This window comes from Stegostoma tigrinum, chromosome 19 (genome assembly GCF_030684315.1).
Source record: "Stegostoma tigrinum isolate sSteTig4 chromosome 19, sSteTig4.hap1, whole genome shotgun sequence".
In the NCBI taxonomy this organism is placed as follows: domain Eukaryota; kingdom Metazoa; phylum Chordata; class Chondrichthyes; order Orectolobiformes; family Stegostomatidae; genus Stegostoma; species Stegostoma tigrinum.
The window spans coordinates 36602133-36620715 of NC_081372.1; the positions used below are offsets into that span (position 1 = coordinate 36602133).

General features: G+C 41.8%; 1 protein-coding gene across 2 annotated transcripts in view; it reads right to left on the reverse strand.

Moving 5' to 3' along the window:
• LOC125461583 (cadherin-4-like) overlaps window positions 1-18583 on the reverse strand; it is a 657666-nt gene that overhangs the window by 115783 nt on the left and 523300 nt on the right. For both annotated transcript variants that reach the window (XM_059652819.1, XM_059652818.1), the window contains one exon: window positions 4600-4744. In XM_059652819.1, coding sequence (XP_059508802.1) covers window positions 4600-4744 — 145 coding nt within the window. The remainder of the gene's footprint in view (window positions 1-4599; window positions 4745-18583) is intronic.

Below are 18583 nucleotides of genomic sequence, written 5' to 3' on the forward strand. Positions count from 1 at the left end.
CCAGAAATGAGGACCATGCTGGGAGAAATACAAGTGGAAATAAGAGAGAATGTAATGTTCAGAATTAGAATGAATGCAAAGCTTCTTTCTGAGTTGTCTTCCATGTGCAACTTGGATGACAATGTGTTCTGCATTCTCTAGCTTTAGGAAGCACCAATTAATCTGTACAACATGAAAATGGTCACTTTTAACATCCTCAATGTTAATTTCTCACTGGTTCAGGCCAAAAGGGAGTCGCTTTTGTTTGCAACTAATTACTCATGAATAATTAAGAAGAAATTTCAGTAATAGCTCAAGCAGGAAATAAACTGCAATTAGAACATAGATTTTCCCTGCCTTTTTTTCTACAAGATTCAAAATATTCTCAGCAAGGGAAGTGATCATCTTTGCCACATACCAGAAAACATTCCAAAGTAAAGGAGAGCACTACTCAGGAGTAAAATAACAAAAAAAAGTACAATAATTCAGCTAATTATATATCTCTTTTCACATAAGCTTGAAACTCTGCACAGTGCTAAAGGGATATCGTGTCAAAATGTGCCAAATTAATAATGTTCATGCTTGTGAGAGCATGTATTTGGAGAACTAGACTTACAATACATAAACTTTTTCTACGAGCAAAATTTTAACCCTTAAAACATTCACTGTACTAAATAAATATGTCCTTTTAATTGGTCAGAAAATGACCAATTTTAAATAGAAGGTTTCAATCTTTTGAAATTTGCTTCTTTAGTGGACTCCAAGTGCTATCAAATCTCATGATTCAAAGTTCAATCAATTCTGAGGAATTGCAGGCGAATCAATTCTCAGGAATCAAAGACCAATCAAATCTCCAGATAGTAAGAATAAAGTTCATATTATTAAGACAACTAAAATGACTATTCAATTTCAAAATTATGAATATCTTTCATTCAAATGAAATGCTTCAGTGCAATTTTAACACTCAAACCGACTACAAAAGGTACATTTTAAACAATTAAAAACACATTTGCTTCTATTAGCTAATTTATCCTATTTTTCTGACTACACAATCTGTTCACTAAATAAAACAAATGGAAAAAAAAAACTGCTCTTGGCAAATCTAGATGTTGATTTGCCTAATGTGATGCCGTGATTTATGGTTCTTGATGAGATTTGTTTAGGATTTGGATCAGAGCTATAATTAGTCCTTCAATGCAATTTATCCCTGTACCAAGGTAAGAAGCAATATTTTTGTATAGATCATTCATTCCAAACTTTCCAACAAAACTAATCTACAAACAATGTTTTAATCACTGTTCAAAAGTGCCTCAAGCCTTTAGCTTACGTGGTTCCTTCTCCCCACATTAAGTATATATCTAGTTATTTGCAAAGGAATTAGTAGCAGTTCCAAAGTCATGGAAGACAGCAGCAAAGCAAGAAAATGCTTAGGCCTGTGGTCGATAGAATCACGCTTGGATGTTGAACAAAAACTGGCAAAAGTCAAGGAAAATCATGAGCAAAAATTTTATCAATTACTCAAGCAGAAATGATAGACAACAACCAAAGACTAAGGAGTGAATAGATCTTTAAAATTTATGAAAGGTTTTGATAAGATAGACATGGAAAAAATATTTCTACTTATGAGTGGGACAGATATATAGACTAACAGTTGGAGTCTTAACTAGCACCAGGTTCTCAGGTAACCTAAGGACCCACTAACCAGAGTCCAGGGTTCTGCAGAGCTACATGTGCTCATCTGCAAGTAGGGCAGTTGTGCTCAGATCAGGGACATGCGTACTTTTCTGGGGTCACAGCGGGGCCACTGTGCTGGCGTGGGATGGGATTGCTGTGCTCAGCTCAGGAATGGGACTACTGTGTTCATGTTGAGGAAAGGCTGCATGCTCTGGTCGGGAGCCAAGGGTGGGACTTAGAATCTAGACAGAACTTGAGCCCATGATTTCTGCCCCTCCTCCTGCCTAGCACGAAAGAATATGGTTGTGGCTGTTGGAGCTCAATCATCTCAACTCTGCAGGTTCCCCAGGTTCATGCACTTGGCCAAACCATCTTCAGGTGCTCCAGCAATGACCTTCCCTCCATTTTAAGTTCAGAACTGGAGATGTTCATTGATGATTGCTCAATGTTCAACACCATTCATGACACCAAACACATACTGAAGCTACCCATGCTACATGCATCAAGACCTGGACAATATCCAGGGCTGACGAGTGACAATTAACATTTCAGAGAATCCCTAGAATATGGAACCAAGCCAATCAGCCCATTGAGTCCATTCTGACTCTCTGAAGAGCATCCCACCCAGACCCAGCCCCTTACTATCCCTGTAATTCAGCATTTTCCATGGCTGATCCATCTAACCTACATATCCCTGGAGACTATGGACAATTTACCGTGGCGAAACAACCCCACCACCCAAGACATTTTTCCATCCCCACCCCTGTCTGCTTTCCGGAGAGACCACTCTCTCCGTGACTCCCTTGTTCGCTCCACACTGCCCTCCAACCCCACCACACCCGGCACCTTCCCCTGCAACCGCGGTAAATGCTACACTTGCCCCCACACCTCCTCCCTCACCCCTATCCCAGGCCCCAAGATGACATTCCATATTAAGCAGAGGTTCACCTGCACATCTGCCAATGTGGTGTACTGTATCCATTGTACCCAGTGTGGCCTCCTCTACATTGGGGAAACCAAGCGGAGGCCTGGGGACCGCTTTGCAGAACACCTCTGCTCGGTTCGCAGTAAACAACTGCACCTCCCAGTCGCGTACCATTTTCACTCCCCCTCCCATTCTTTAGATGACATGTCCATCATGGGCCTCCTGCAGTGCCACAATGATGCCACCCGAAGGTTGCAGGAACAGCAACTCATATTCCGCTTGGGAACCCTGCAGCCCAATGCTATCAATGTGGACTTCACCAGCTTCAAAATCTCCCCTTTCCCCACCGCATCCCAAAACCAGCCCAGTACGTCCCCTCCCCCCACTGCACCACACAACCAGCCCAGCTCTTCCCCTCCACCCACTGCATTGCAAAACCAGTCCAGCCTGTCTCTGCCTCCCTAACCTGTTCTTCCTCTCACCCATCCCTTCCTCCCACCCCAAGCCGCACTTCCATCTCCTACCTACTAACCTCATCCCACCTCCTTGACCTGTCAGTCTTCCCTGGACTGACCTATCCCCTCCCTACCTCCCCACCTATACTCTCCTCTCCACCTATCTTCTTTTCTCTCCATCTTCGGTCCGCCTCCCCCTCTCTCCCTATTTATTCCAGAACCCTCACCGATGAAGGGTCTAGGCCCGAAACGTCACCTTTTGTGCTCCTGCGATGCTGCTTGGCCTGCTGTGTTCATTCAGCTTCACACTTTATTAACTTGGATTCTCCAGCATCTGCAGTTCCCATTATCTCTGTGACAGAATATTCCCCATTTTCCAGGATGGGTGCAGCTCCAACCAAACTCACACATTAAGACAAAACAGCCCATTTGATCAGCACCTCATCCACCACCTTCAACATTCACACCTTCCAGCATCAATGCACTGGGGCAATAGTGTGTCTCATCTACAAGATGCACTGCAGTAACTCATCAAGGCTCCTTGAATAGCATCTTCTGAATCCGTGGCCTCTAACATCTTGAAGGACAAGGGAACAAGCCATGCATGATCATGACTTGGAACTATAACACTGTTCTTTCAGTATTGCTGGGTCAAAATCCTGGAACTCTCTAACAGTATTGTGAATGTCCCTAGACAGTGAGGACTGTGTTAGCTCAATAGGATAGCTCACCAGCATCTTCTCCAGGGTAACTGGGATAGATAGCAAATGCTGCTATAGTCAGAGATGCCCACATCCTATTAAAAAAAATGTAAAAATCTAATAGGAGTTTCAGGAGATACTTATTTCCCCCCAAAATAGAAATCATGATCACAGGGACTAATTGAGATGAATAATATCCAAGATGAATGAAATACTTGCATTGAAGGGAAGCTAGGCATGCATATGATGAAGAAGTAAATACAAGCATACGTTGATGGGATTTGCAGAAAGGATGCTGGAGAAAGTTCACGCGGAATAGAAATACTGGCATGCACTGTTGGGCCAAATAACTTGTTTTTGTATTGGAAATACACTGAAATATAATAGCACAGCATGAAATCATGTGCAACAAAGTCAGAAATATTTTTGAAAGTCTGTGATAAAATATTTGAAATGTATTGCTTACAGCAGTGTAAATCAGAAATAATATTTTTCAGCGTGCCATGGAGTGTATAAACAGGCCATCAGTTTTACTTTCTTCTCAAGTACTTCATATCTTGAGGAAGGTCTCCCGTGCCTTACATTCAGATCGAGTGAAGAGGTAATTGTCTATTTTGAACTTCTGTCAAAATTGCTCTGTAATCACCACTTGGCGCAAGGGGTATGCGCATTTACTGATATTTGTTAACCTGAGGTAAAGAACTCAAGTTGGTCCTGTCACCTGTGACCTTAAAGCCTAATATTTTGTGCTGTTTAGATAAAAAAAAGTCAGTGTTAACAAATGGAATTTAAAACTTTTAAGTCAATAGTCATTGAACATACAAATGGCAGTGATTTTTGTTTGGTTAATCATTCCTCAGTTTACCTGGTTTTGATCCTTCAGCCACACTTCCATTGTACACATGGTTCACAAACTCTGGTCTGTTATCGTTCATATCAATAACATTGATGTAAAGGTCAATTGGGTTTTCCACCTTGTTCCCATTCATGTCAACTGCATGTGCTCTCAGCTGTAAACACAGAAGCCAAGATATGGTCAAAGCTATTTATGTAACTTATACAGTCCAGTAAATCCCAAAAGACCATTTCACACAAGAGGTATCAAACATCAAGAATCAGTGATGGGTGTTATTATCAATCATATGCCTCACAGGAAAGTGAAACACATTTGGCAAAAGGCTAGTCAGAATCACAAGGGTCCATTTGAGTTTGTACAATATTTCAGAATCAGACTAATTTCCATAGTGTATTGTACTTGGTCTTAAGATAATTACGGATGAAAAAGGCCTTTGCTTCTACCCAAATTAATTTCATCCATGAATATTTTATGGTCCCTTCACTGTAACATCTAATAGGTTCATTAATGATATCAAGGTTTTCACTTCCACTGTTCTATCCATCAGTCTTTTCCATATATTGGTTACTTTGATGTAACTAAATTATCTTGTGCAAATCCTAAATGAATATGTTAAAGCTGAGAATTCCTCAAAAAAACTCAGTTCAAGTTACAATATTGTTATTTCAATGAGACAGATCTGTACGAGGAAGCTGTACATCAGAGGTCTGAACTGAAGCCAGAATGTGCTAAATGGTGCTATAGATACCTTTCAGAATTAGCATCCAGAATTCTATTCTGCTGGACTATCTATACTGGGGTATTGACCAAATATTCTCTGACAAAAGCAAATAGTGTCTCTTGCAATACTGAATAATAATAATAATAATAATAATTTGGAACTGACAACTGACTACAGCCACATTTTAAAGTGCAACTTAACTGTGAGGTACACCATTCTGCTTTCTCGCAGTCATCTGGAATTTGTTTCAGTGTCCAGTTCGCTGAAGACAAAAGGTATTTCCAGAATACAGTGCATTAAAACATTGCAGGATTACGCAAAAATCTTCTAAGTTATGTCAAAAATGAAGAAAAAGATCCAAGATACTGAAAAATGAATAAAATGTGACAAACAGAAAAAAAACTTACAAGATTACAAAAATCAGCACAGCAATTCCTGAGAACAGAAGGACTTTGTAGCATCAGGAATGAATTTGACTGTGGCTAGCTTTTGAGATTTGGACAGATACATACGTATTGCTTTTGCAAACATTAAAAAAAATTGCAACTCTTCCAATTTGCATAAACTTGGCACACTGAATGAGGTGCGCGTTCTCAACACAATTATCAGCGTCCAAAGATACTCAGCAACAAATTATCAGCTATTTGGTTCTGGCACTGTGGCCACGACTTTCCTCAGAGCTGTTCCTGTTCATTGTCTTAATCATTAAAATTGTGGCAGGGATAATGGGAACTGCAGATGCTGGAGAATCCAAGATAATAAAACGAACGCATCATCCTCCGACACTTCCGCCATCTACAATCCGACCCCACCACCCAAGACATTTTTCCATCCCCACCCCTGTCTGCTTTCCGGAGAGACCACTCTCTCCGTGACTCCCTTGTTCGCTCCACACTCCCCTCCAACCCCTCCACACCCGGCACCTTCCCCTGCAACCGCAGGAAATGCTACACTTGCCCCCACACCTCCTCCCTCACCCCCATCCCAGGCCCCAAGATGACTTTCCATATTAAGCAGAGGTTCACCTGCACATCTGCCAATGTGGTATACTGTATCCATTGTACCCGGTGTGGCTTCCTCTACATTGGGGAAACCAAGCAGAGGATTGGGGACCGCTTTGCAGAACACCTCCGCTCGGTTCGCAATAAACAACTGCACCTCCCAGTCGCCTATCATTTCCACTCCCCCTCCCATTCTTTAGATGACATGTCCATCATGGGCCTCCTGCACTGCCACAATGATGCCACCCGAAGGTTGCAGGAACAACAACTCATATTCCGCTTGGGAACCCTGCGGCCCAATGCTATCAATGTGGACTACACCAGCTTCAAAATCTCCCCTTCCCCCACCGCATCCCAAAACCAGCCCAGTTCGTCCCCTCCCCCCACTGCACCACACAACCAGCCCAGCTCTTCCCCTCCACCCACTGCATCCCAAAACCAGTCCAACCTGTCTCTGCCTCCCTAACCTGTTCTTCCTCTTACCCATCCCTTCCTCCCACCCCAAGCCGCACCTCCATCTCCTACCTACTAACCTCATCCCACCTCCTTGACCTGTCCGTCTTCCCTGGACTGACCTATCCACTCCCTACCTCCCCACCTATACTCTCCTCTCCACCTATCTTCTTTTCTCTCCATCTTCGGTCCGCCTACCCCTCTCTCCCTATTTATTCCAGAACCCTCACCCCATCCCCCTCTCTGATGAAGGGTCCAGACCCGAAACGTCAGTTTTTGTGCTCCTGAGATGCTGCTGGGCCTGCTGTGTTCATCCAGCCTCACATTTTATTATCTTAAAATTGTGGCAGGTCCTGTTTGCACATGTAAATGGCATCTCCAACAAAGCCACATTGGTAATGCTGGGACAACTGAGGGAACTCACAGCCAAATCCTATTTTTGTGAATTAATGAGACTAGGTATGCATGTGTAAATAATGTAAAGTTTCCTAAAGTTTCCTTTCCTCTTTCCAAGTAGAGATCCTACAGCCTATAGCCTCTTCAGAGCATTTCTGGCTTGACTGCTCACTGGTCACGCAGCATAACCACCATTTCTGCAGGCAGCATAAGAAATTTCAGAAATCTGCTTTTCTTTAAAAAGTGAATAGAGTTAATTATTAGTCACGACCCATGCATGATACAAGTGCACGTATCAACTATGACAGACAACAAGAAGGAAATACTCATTGACTCCACCTCATTACCGGTAGGCAGCGGCGTAATGGTATTATCACTGGACTGTCAACTCAGAAACCTAGGTAGGTTTCAACTTAGACTTTATTGTCACGTATACTCAAGTACAGGAATACAGGAGTACCATGAAAATTGTACAATGTCGCCATTCTCTGGCACAAGGATACAAAAGACAGGATTAAAAACAGAAGAAGACATAAAAGAAACAGCCAAAAGAAAAGGAGAAATCCAGGCCACTCCCCTGCCTCTGCCATGAGTCCTCGCCGCCAGAGAAACAACGCCACAAAGTCTACGCACACTCAGCTGTTCCGAGGCCCTGCACGCCGCCAGACCTGAAACACCACCTCCAGGTACCCGGGCTCAGCCATAGCCTGGAGCTGCACCACCGCCATTGGAACTGTGTTGCCATTCTCTGGCAGTATCCTGGGTCTAGCGACGACATCACCACGAGTCATCTGAAGGGTCCTGAGCTAGGCTCAAACTTGACGCTGGGCCCACCACACTGAGGCAGCTGGGGCCTCATTCTGGCTTACGTTGTTGCCGCTGCTGCCGCCTCTCCCTGGGACTACCTTTTCAGCAAAGAGGCCTGCTGCTGCTGACACCTCCCTGCTCCCCGAAACGAGAAGGAACCACTTTGGCCAACGCTGGTCCCCAGGAAGGAAACACTCCTGCTCCTGCTGACACCCATACCCTCCCCCAGGAAGAGACTGCTCCTCCCACCCAAGGAAGGAACTGCTCCCACTGCTGTCAACAAAGGAAAAGAGACAAAGAAGCAGAAGTAAAAGAAAGAAAGAGAGAGGGGAAAAAAAGAAAGGCAGATGGAAGCAGACGAGTCCCAACCTCAGGGCCCAGGCATGAATGCGACTATTCCACTGCCTCCATCTTGGGTAATGTTTTGGAGACCAAGGTTTGAATCCTGCCACAGCAGATGGTGGAATTTAAATTTAATCAAAAAAAATCTGGAATTAACAGTCTAATGGTGATATGAATTAAAAAGAAGAGTGGATGGTTAGGATGGGTTGATAGATGAACAAGGAAAAGTTTTGAAAATCAATTTCTGCTTTCACTCATGGGCATATATGTTTCCTCCATCTGCATCTTCTTACAATAATCAGTATCTAAGCAGTCTGAGAAACTAAATGTAGAAAAGATTCATTCTGTGGCACTATAAATACTTACTGTCTGACAGTATGAAAATGAAAAGCAACACTTAACCTGTGTTACATTTTGTAGAAGGCCATTATACAGCAAGACAATTTTAGCGGGGGGTTAAAGATCATACAAGGAGAATTCCAACTTTGCAGGACTCTCTTTGTATTTCTGCCTATCTCAGCTCTGCCATGTAACATGAAGCAGAAAATGCATTTCCCTGTTGGAAACTGCAGAAGCTGGGAAATAAACTAAGGCCAAGTCACTCCAGCAGCAATTTTGTACACCTTCTCACCTCCTGATCAATACCCATCTAGGCCTGTTTGATAAGCAATGGTGCAGAGTGACCTTGGAACTGGGATAATGTATGTAAAGATTTTAAGGGGAAAAATCGTATCTTTTTGGGACATGTGGGCACTGCATCAAACTTTGTAAATTCTCACTGAGCTTCCCTAACTTATTTAGAGGACGTCTGCTTACGCCTGGCTAGTTCCCATCAAGCCTTCTTTATAAGAAATGTGGGGTCTGATGACAGAAAGTCTCGTAACTTTAAGTTATTGAACTGACATGTCAGTATTTATTGATGCACAGACGGTTCCGCAAGTGTCCTGTTTGAAATATAGCAGCCTGAAGGGAGAGAAAGTTGTTCATTGGGTTTGGTGAAAGCTCAATAAAGCATTGTTACTGAACTGACAAATTAAGAAGTAGGGGTGGATGGGAATATAAAATCAGAGCATGCCTACACTGTGGAAATAGGCCATCTGGCCCATCGAGTCCACACTGGCTCTCCAAACAGAATCCTACTCTATTCCCATAAGCCTGCACATACCAAGGCTAGTCCAGCTAGCCTGCACATCCCTGGACACTACGGCCAATCCACCTAACCTGCCCATGGAAAGAAACCACAACACCCAGAGGAAACCCACACAGACATGGGGAGAAGACATAAATGCAACACAGACAGTCACCCAAGAGTGGAATCAAACCAAGGTCCCTAGCATTATGAGGCAGCAGTGCTAACCACTGAGCCACTGTGCCGCCCTCAGAATATGCAGAGTTGTATGGAATGGTGCACAAGTTGATATAAGGCTGAGCCTGCAGATTCAGTTGGTCAGCTAACTTGCTCATCTTCATTTATAATCTACAAAGCAATAATAAATTTATAATTATATTGTCAGAAGAATGTATATTTATATATATTCATGGCGCACTGCTAGTGAGATAACAGTGTAAAATGGCAGCTTCTTAGTTGTGGTCTGTTAAACAGTAGTTAACATTTTTAAAGTATATTACTAATATACAGAAAATAAAACCTAATGCGGGAATAAAAGTAATAATGCTGATGGTAGCATTAATAAAATCAGCATTCCTTGTCACTGGTATGCTTTCCAATTGGTCACTAGGATGCTTTCAGTTTATGAGTATCTATCAGAAGCCAAGAAATTTATATTCAGTCACAATGTACAAAATAAAACAGTTTTTTTTAAAAAAGAACTGAATCAATAACTTGCCTTTTAGAATTTGACCAATTCAATAACTAGGAGTAAAATCTTTGTCACGCAAATACATCCCACTCACTGCACCACTTCCACGATGTATGATTCTTAAAAAAAAGCCTCATCTTACATTCTAAAATAACATAATATCTTCTGATATTACACATTTTACACAAAATATTATTGCTAAATAATTTTAATGATGTTGGCAGTTAGGATTAGAAGAAAAGATATCTGGTCTTATTCCAGATAGAGATAAAATAAATTGACTTTCAATCTAGTAAGGGCTTTTCTCCTAAATCATTCCCATCAACATTCATCACTTCAGAAAGTAAAGTGTTACTTTAATTACAATTGGACTGCAACAAATATGTAAATATATGCAAATAAATTCTTAAAATACTTCCTTTTCAATATCATTTCCTCACAGAACACCTAACTTCATTAGATTTTTCCACCTGTGCACACATTTTGGAAGATTAATATTTTCACAGTCCAAACACATTTTCTATTGTTAGTCAGGTGAGAAAAGATTAAACACACCTGCCACTTTGGATTCTTTCACATTTCAAAGATTCTGCAATATCAAACTACTGGGAGAAGGCATTACAATGCAAGTAACTTAGTGCCATTAATATATCAGATTTCCCAAAGGATATAACAACTCAACAAATCTGCAGCTAGAGTTGCTTTTGCATTGTTTAAGTACAATGTATAAAAGAAGATTGGGCAGGTGGCGTCAAGGGTCAGAAACAATGGCCTGATTTTCCTTAAATTGCTGAAACGATCATCAAACAATTTGCAAAAGTTACCTTATGTTTATTGAAATAAAGTAGAACCTCAATTCTCATTTCATTTCAACAAATGGAAGGTAACTTGTGCAAATTGTTTGATGATTGTCTCAGCAATGTAAGGAATATCAGGCCATTGCTTTATTCTCTTGTGAATGGCCTTTAATCCCACTTGGCCAGTTGCTGTGAAAGATTACAAACGTAAAAACGCAGCCTTCTCATTTTGAATTTTACATCTTTTCCGTAAAAAAATTTGTTTTTCCGATCTTGTTTTTACTTGCCTGCTTCAGCCAACAACCATTAGGGATGTGCAAGCAGCTCTTATTGTGAAATTGCTCATTTTCTTGAATAAACATCTTTACTAAGATTCCAGTTTGCAAGTAAAAAGAAAGGATGTGAAAATTGGTTTGGTTGTATCACAGACACGATTGGCTCAATCTCTGATGTGTAAAATGGTGTCAAAGTCAGAGATTCACAGCTCAATGAACATGTTCACAGTTTGCCCCGAAAGACGTGCTCAGACCAGAAAACTCATTCACAGTATTCTCAGATCCTAAAGAGCACTTTAATGCAATTTTCTTCATAGGATTCTACTTTTAAGAATTTTGAAATGAAGTATGATGTTTCCTTTAAAATTTAACATTAGGTGGCCATTTTGATGAATTTTTTCCGATGTCTTAATGTACAAACTTAATTTATTTAAAATATTTCAATAGCATCCTTGTGATTTGATCCCATCAATGCACCAGTATGTGTATCTACAAGCCTAAAGCACAGCACTTACTAGGATTTCACACTTATTCGATATTTATGGCTGACAAAATAGGATTTCACTTGTTCTTGTATTCCTCTGCCCCATTGTGTGTGCTTGGTTTTTACCACCATATAGTTTTTAAATTTACTTAGCACAAATGTACAAGTTTTCAAATTGGGCATCTAGTCATTGTGGGTTTGTTTTGTGTACAGGTCCCCTTCACGTTTATTTGGCCTAGGCTTCTGTGTGAAAGGAAACCAGTCTGCTGTGGACACAAACTGAACATCAAACTCACTTTGTGATCAACGCCTGATGAATTTCAGAAGGTTTGCTCCTTGGCAGATAAAGACTGCTGTGGGAAGTACGGTGGAATGTCAAAGTTTCAATGAACCTCAATGAACCCAATGAACCAGTTGGAACTAGTTTCGTGGCCATTTCTGGAGTTACCTCCAATGGCCCCTTTTGTGGTTAATGGTTAGGCTATTCGGGAGCTGGCATGGCACTGATTTAATTGGCACGGATTCCACTTACTTGCGGATAAATTTTGCAAGAGTCTTTTACGCACAATTCAAATATAAATTTGCGCATGTAACTTCAGACTATAAGACTGCGGCACAGAAAGGCCATTTTAAGCATTGCAAATGAGACCATGGCTGATCTGACAATCCCACTCCACTAACCATTTTCCTGTGACCCTTGATTATTTTACTGGTTAAAAATGTGTTTACCTTAGCCTTGAAAATACAACCTTGATAGCCTTTTGTGGTAAAGAATTTCACAGCTTCACTACCCTCAGAGAAGAAATGTTGTCTCTTGTCTATCTAAACTGAACATCCCTTACTCTGAGATTATACCTTCAGAACCTAGTCTCTCCCATGAGGTGAAACAACCTCTCAGAACTACTCTGTCCACCCCCTAAGTATCTGATAAATTTCAACAAGGTCATCTCATTCTTCTAAACTCCGATGAGTACAGATCCAACCCACGTAACCTCTTCTCATAAGAAAATCCCTCTATATGATTCCAATGCCAGTCTATATTTCCTTAGATTAAGGGACCAAAACTATTCACAGTATTCTTGCCATTGTATAACTAGTATTTCACTTAGTTTAGCGTGACTTCTTTATTTTTATACTCTGTTCCCTTTGAAATAAAAGTCTAACATTCCATATGCCTTCTCTTTTTATCTGAACTGTGATGCTACCTTATGCAATTTGTAAACAAATATCTCCAAAACCACCTGTGCAGTCTTTCTCTATTTAAATATTATTCAATCCCCCTATTCTTTCTGCTGAAATGCATAATCTTACACTTTCGTACATTATCATTCTATCTTCTGGGTTTTTGCCTCACCTACTTCATCTACATCCTGCTGTGTACTCTGTGTCATCCTCACTACTTGTGCGGGCATATGTGTAACGTTTGTGTAATGTGCAATGCTGGCGATAGGACATTTACTTCTCTTATGCAAGTCATTTCCTTTATTCATTCACAAGATGAGGGTGTTGCTGTCAAGGCAGCATTTATTGCCCATCCCAAGTTCCCCAAAGTCAACCACATTGCTGTGTGGCAACCACATCTAGGCCAGACCAGGAAAGGATGGCAGTTTCCTTCCCTAAAGGACATTAGTGAACCAGATGGGTTTTTCCTGACAATCAGCAATGGATTCGTGATCATCACTAGATTTTTAATTCCAGATATTCATTGAATTATCTGGCAGGATTCGAACCTGGGTCCCACAAACATTATCGGGTCCCTGAATTAACAATTCAGCGGTAATACCACTAGGCCATTGACTCTCCCTGTCTATATATTGTCAATAATTAAGGTACCAGCACCAATCCCAATGGCTCTTCACATGAAAAGCAATTTCTCTACATGTGCATTTCCCATCAGGATTGTCTGAAGGCTCTTTGCTTCTCCCCGCACAGTAACCATCCACCCCTACTCTCCTTCAAATGGCCGGGCCACAATAAACAACTTCTCCTCATTATATTTTCCCAATTCCCTCCCTAATAGCATTGTGGGCCAACCCACAGCGGGATTGCAATGGTTCAAGAAGGCAGCTCACCACCACTTTCTCAAGGGCAGCTAGGAATGAGCAATAAATGCTGGCCAGCCAGCGATACCCATTTTCCACAAAATTAATACATTTTAAAAAAGTCAACTATGTGGCCATTGTTATCAATATGGGCTCCAATTGTATCTGTCTTTTTGTGGGGCATGTGAAGCATTGCTTGTTCATGTCCTACTTGGGCCTCTACCCACAACATATTCCCCAGTAAATCAATAATGTCTTTGGTGCTGCTTCTCGCTTTCATTCAGAATTGGAACAATTCATCAATTTTACTTCTAATTTCCATCCTTCTCTGACCTTCATCTGGTCCATCTCTGATTCTTCCTTTACTTCATTGACTTCACTGTTTCTAGTTCTGAGGATAGATTGTCCATCAATATCAACTACAAGTCCACTCACTCCTACCGTTACCTCAATTACACCTCTTCACATCCTGCTACCTGCAAGGATTTCATTCTGTTCTCCAAGTTTCTCTGTCTCTGTTCTGATCATGGCTCCTTGCACCGGGCTGCGTCCGGCATGAGCTCGTTTACCTCAAGAGAGACTCTCCCTTCCCCCACCCCGCCACTGGTTCTCAGGCCCTCAGCCATGTCCAGCCCATCTCCCATGTTTCTGCTCCCACCGTATTTCCCAGAACAACAAAAAGTTCCCCTTCTTACCTTCCATACCACTAGCCTCTACTCTCAATAATCATTCCTGTCATCAATTTTTAAAATATTTGCAAAAACAATTGTCACATCAAGCTGATTTTTTTTCACTTTGAAGGTATTGTATGTTGTTTACTCCCTCCACTCCATTCAAACTGAATATGTTTCTTTTGATGAAAAGGCACAAGCAGTATGAAGGTATTAACATTAAAAAAATTCTCCACACATCTCACACACTCAATTTTGCAAGAAAGGAAGAATCGGGTTATAAGACTGTAAGAAATAGGAACGAGAATGTGCCCCTCAAGCCTGCTCTACTATTCAATAGGAACATGGCTGATCCCCCTTCCTCATGTCCACTTTGCTGGTCATCCTTGTTTCCTTAATGATCAACAATCTAACTGTTTCAGCCTTAAATATACTCAAAGGCTCTGCCCCACAGCTCTCTGTGGCAAGGAATTCCAAGAAAACACAATCCTATCTGAGAAGCAATTCCCCTTTAACTTACTCTTAAATTGGCACCTCTTTATTCTGAGAATGCACCCTCCATATACAAACCCATACAGATCAAAACCAGAATGAGAGTACTCACCATAAAGAACCAAACAGTATAAATACCAAGTGGAGTAGAATAACATCGCTTCATCGGAGGCTCCACTGATGTTACCTATCATGTGATGAAATGTCTGAACGAGAACAAGCCAGCTTGGTGAGCAAGTCTACCACCTCACTATGCCTGCTAGTTTAGATCTCCTCAGGGATAGAAATGGCATGTATAAGAGGGACTGATTCCACCAAAATTGGAAGGGGACTGATATGCTTGCAGAGAGATTTGCTAGTGCTACTCAGAAAGCTTTAAACTGGTAAAGCGGGGAATTGAAGCGGTGGGAGCCAAAGCAATAGTGAGAAAAGGGAAAAGGTTGAGGCTGATGCAGTAGTTAAGGGGAGCAAGTTGAGTAATCAAGGCAGACAAGGGCTTGGCAGAGAATGAAGTAAGACTGATAGATTAACCTGTATTTATTTCAGTACAAGAGGCTTGATAGATAAAGCAGATAAACTTAGGGCATTGTTGGGAACATGGGACTGGGATATCACAGCCATTAGGGCGGCACGGTGGCTCAGTGGTTAGCACCGCCGCCTCACAGCGCCAGGGACCCGGGTTCAATTCCAGCCTCGGGCAACTACCTGTGTGGAGTTTGTACATTGTCCCCGTGTCTGTGTGGGTTTCCTCCGGGTGCTCCGGTTTCTTCCCACAGTCCAAAAACGTGCAGGCTAGGGGGATTGGCCATGCTAAATTGGCCATAGTGTTTAGGGGTGAGTGGGTTACAGGAGGTTGGGTTTGAGTGGGATGCTTCAAGGGGCGGTGTGGACTTGTTGGACTGAAGGGCCTGTTTCAACACTGTAGGGAATCTGATCTAAATTACAGAAGTGTGGCTCAGGGATTGACAGGACTAGCAGCTTAATGTTCTGGCATATAAATGCTATAGGAAGGATAGAAAGTGAGTTGGGAAAGGAAGAAGTATGGCATTTTTGGTTAAGGATAACATTACAGCTGTACTTAGGGAGGATATTCCAGGGAGTATGTCCCGTGAAGTTATACAGAGTCAGAGTCATAGAGCTGTACAGCATGGAAACACTTCATTCCAACTCAACCATGCCGACCAGATATCCTACATTAATATATTCCCATTTGCCAGCATTTGGCCCATATCCCTCTAAACCCCTCCTATTCATATGCCCATCCAGATGCCTTTTAAATGTTGTAATTGTACCAGACTCCAACACTTCCTCTAGCAGCTCAATTCATACATGAGCCATCATTTGCGTGAAAAAGTTGCCTCTTAGGTCTTTTTTAAACCTTCCCCTCTAGTTTTGGACTCCCCTAACGTGGGGAAAAGACCTTGGCTATTCACCATATCCATGCCCATGATTTTATAAACCTGTATAAAAGTCTCCCTTCAGCCTTTGGCTCTCTAAGGAAAATAATCCCAGCCTATGCAGCCTCTCCCCATAGCTCAAACTCTCCAACCCTGGCAATATCCTTGCAAATCTTTACTGAACTCTTTAAAGTTTAACAACATCCTTCCTATAGCAGGGAGACCAGAATTGCACACAGTTTTCTGAAAATGGTCTAACCTATGTCCTCTACAGCAATATGACCTCGCAACTCCTACACTCAACGCACTAACCAATAAAAGCAAGCGTACCAAATGCCTTCTTCACTGTCCTGTCTACCTGCGATACTAGTTTTAAGAAACTATGAACCTGCACTCCAAGGTCTCCTTGTTCAGCGACACTCCCTGGGACCTTACCATTAAGTGTATAAGTCCTGCCCTGATTTGCCTTTCCAAAATGCAACACTTCCAATATATCTAAACTAATCTCCATTTGCCACTCCTTGGCCCACTGGCTCATCTGATCAAGTTCAGGTAGAACTCTGAAATAAGAAAGGGATTGTCAAGGTTGCAGTATAGGCCTCTAATAGTCAGTGGGAAATTGAGAAGCAAATATGTAAAGAAATCTCAGAAATCCAAAAGAATAACAGAGTTGGAATGGTAGGGGGTTTTTAACTTTCCAAACATTGACTGGGACTGTGTTAGTATTAAGGGGTTGTGGGGAGGCATTTGTTAAGTGCGTACAAGAAAACCTTTTCATTCAATATATGGATGCACCTATTATAGAAGGAGCAATACTTGACCTTCTCTTGGGAAATAAGGCAGAGGAAGTGACTGAGGTGTTAGTGGGGGAGCATCTTGGGGCAAGTGTTAAAATAGGTATGGAAAAGGACATAATTAATGAAAAAGTTAATTTTCTAATTTTGAGTATGGCCAATTTTGATGGCATTAGGCAGGAACTTTCAAAAGTTGTTAAGGGGAGGCTAGTCACAAGTAAAGGGAAATGGTAGGCCTTTAAAAATGAGATAATGACAGTTCAGAGACAGTACATTCCTGCTACTGTTAAGGGCAAGGCTGGTAGGTGTAAGGAATGCTGGATGACGAGAGAAACGGAGGCTCTGATCGAGAAAACAAAAGGAGGCATATGTCAGGTATAAACAGCTGGGTTTGAGTGAATCCCTAGAGAGTAACAGGGCAGTAGGATTATACTCAAGAGTCAAATCAGGATGTCAAAAAGAGGACATGTGATAGCTTTGGCAAATAGAGTTAAGAAGAATCTAAAGAGATTCTATAAGTACTTTAAGAGCAAAAGAGTAACTAGGGAGAGAATAAGGCCCCTTAAAGATCAATGTGGCCGTCCCATACGTGGAACCATAGGCGATGGGTGAGATACTAAACAAAAATTTCATGTTAGTACTTGTTGTGGAGAAGGACATGGAAACTAGGGAGCTTGCAGCAACAAATAGTGATGTCTTGAAGATAGTTCAAATTTTAAAAGAGGTGTTGCTGGAGGTCTTAAAACACAAAGGTAGATAAATCTCTGGGTCCGGATCAGGTGTTTCCCAGAATTAGAAAGCTAGGAAAGATGGCTATGCCCCTTGTTGAGATACTTGTATCATTCACAGCCACGGGTGAGGTGCCAGAAGACTGGAGGTTAGCTAATGTGGTGCCATTATTTCAGAAAGGTGGTAAAGAAGGCCGAGGAAGAACAGATCGGTGAACCTAACATCAGTGGTAGATAACAGCAGTAGAGGAGATTCTGAGGGACAGAATTTAAAAGCATTTGGAAAAGCAAGGACTGATTAGGGATAGTCAGCATGGCTTTGTGTGTGGGAATTGTGTATTGCTGATTTACAAAGAAGATAATGAAGGTAGAATGATAGCTGTTGTCTCTATAGACTTCAACAAAGCGTTTGACATGTTAGACTAGTTAATAAGGTTGGATCATGTGCGCTCCGGGGAAGCTAGCAATTGGATACAAAATTGGCTTGAAGGTAGGAGACAGAGGGTGGTGGTAGAGGGTTGTTTTTCAGTCTGAAGACCTGTGACCTGTAATGTGACTCAAGCACCGATGCTAGGTCCACTGCTTTGCATCATTTGTATAAATGATTTGGCTGTTAATATAGGAGGCAAGGTTAATAAATGACACCAACATAGGTGATGCAGTGGTCAGTGAAGACGATTATCTCAGGGTACAAGGCGACCTTGATCAGGTGGACCAATGAGCTGAGGAGTAGAGATGGAGTTTAATTGTAAATGGTTGTGGAACGAGCACTG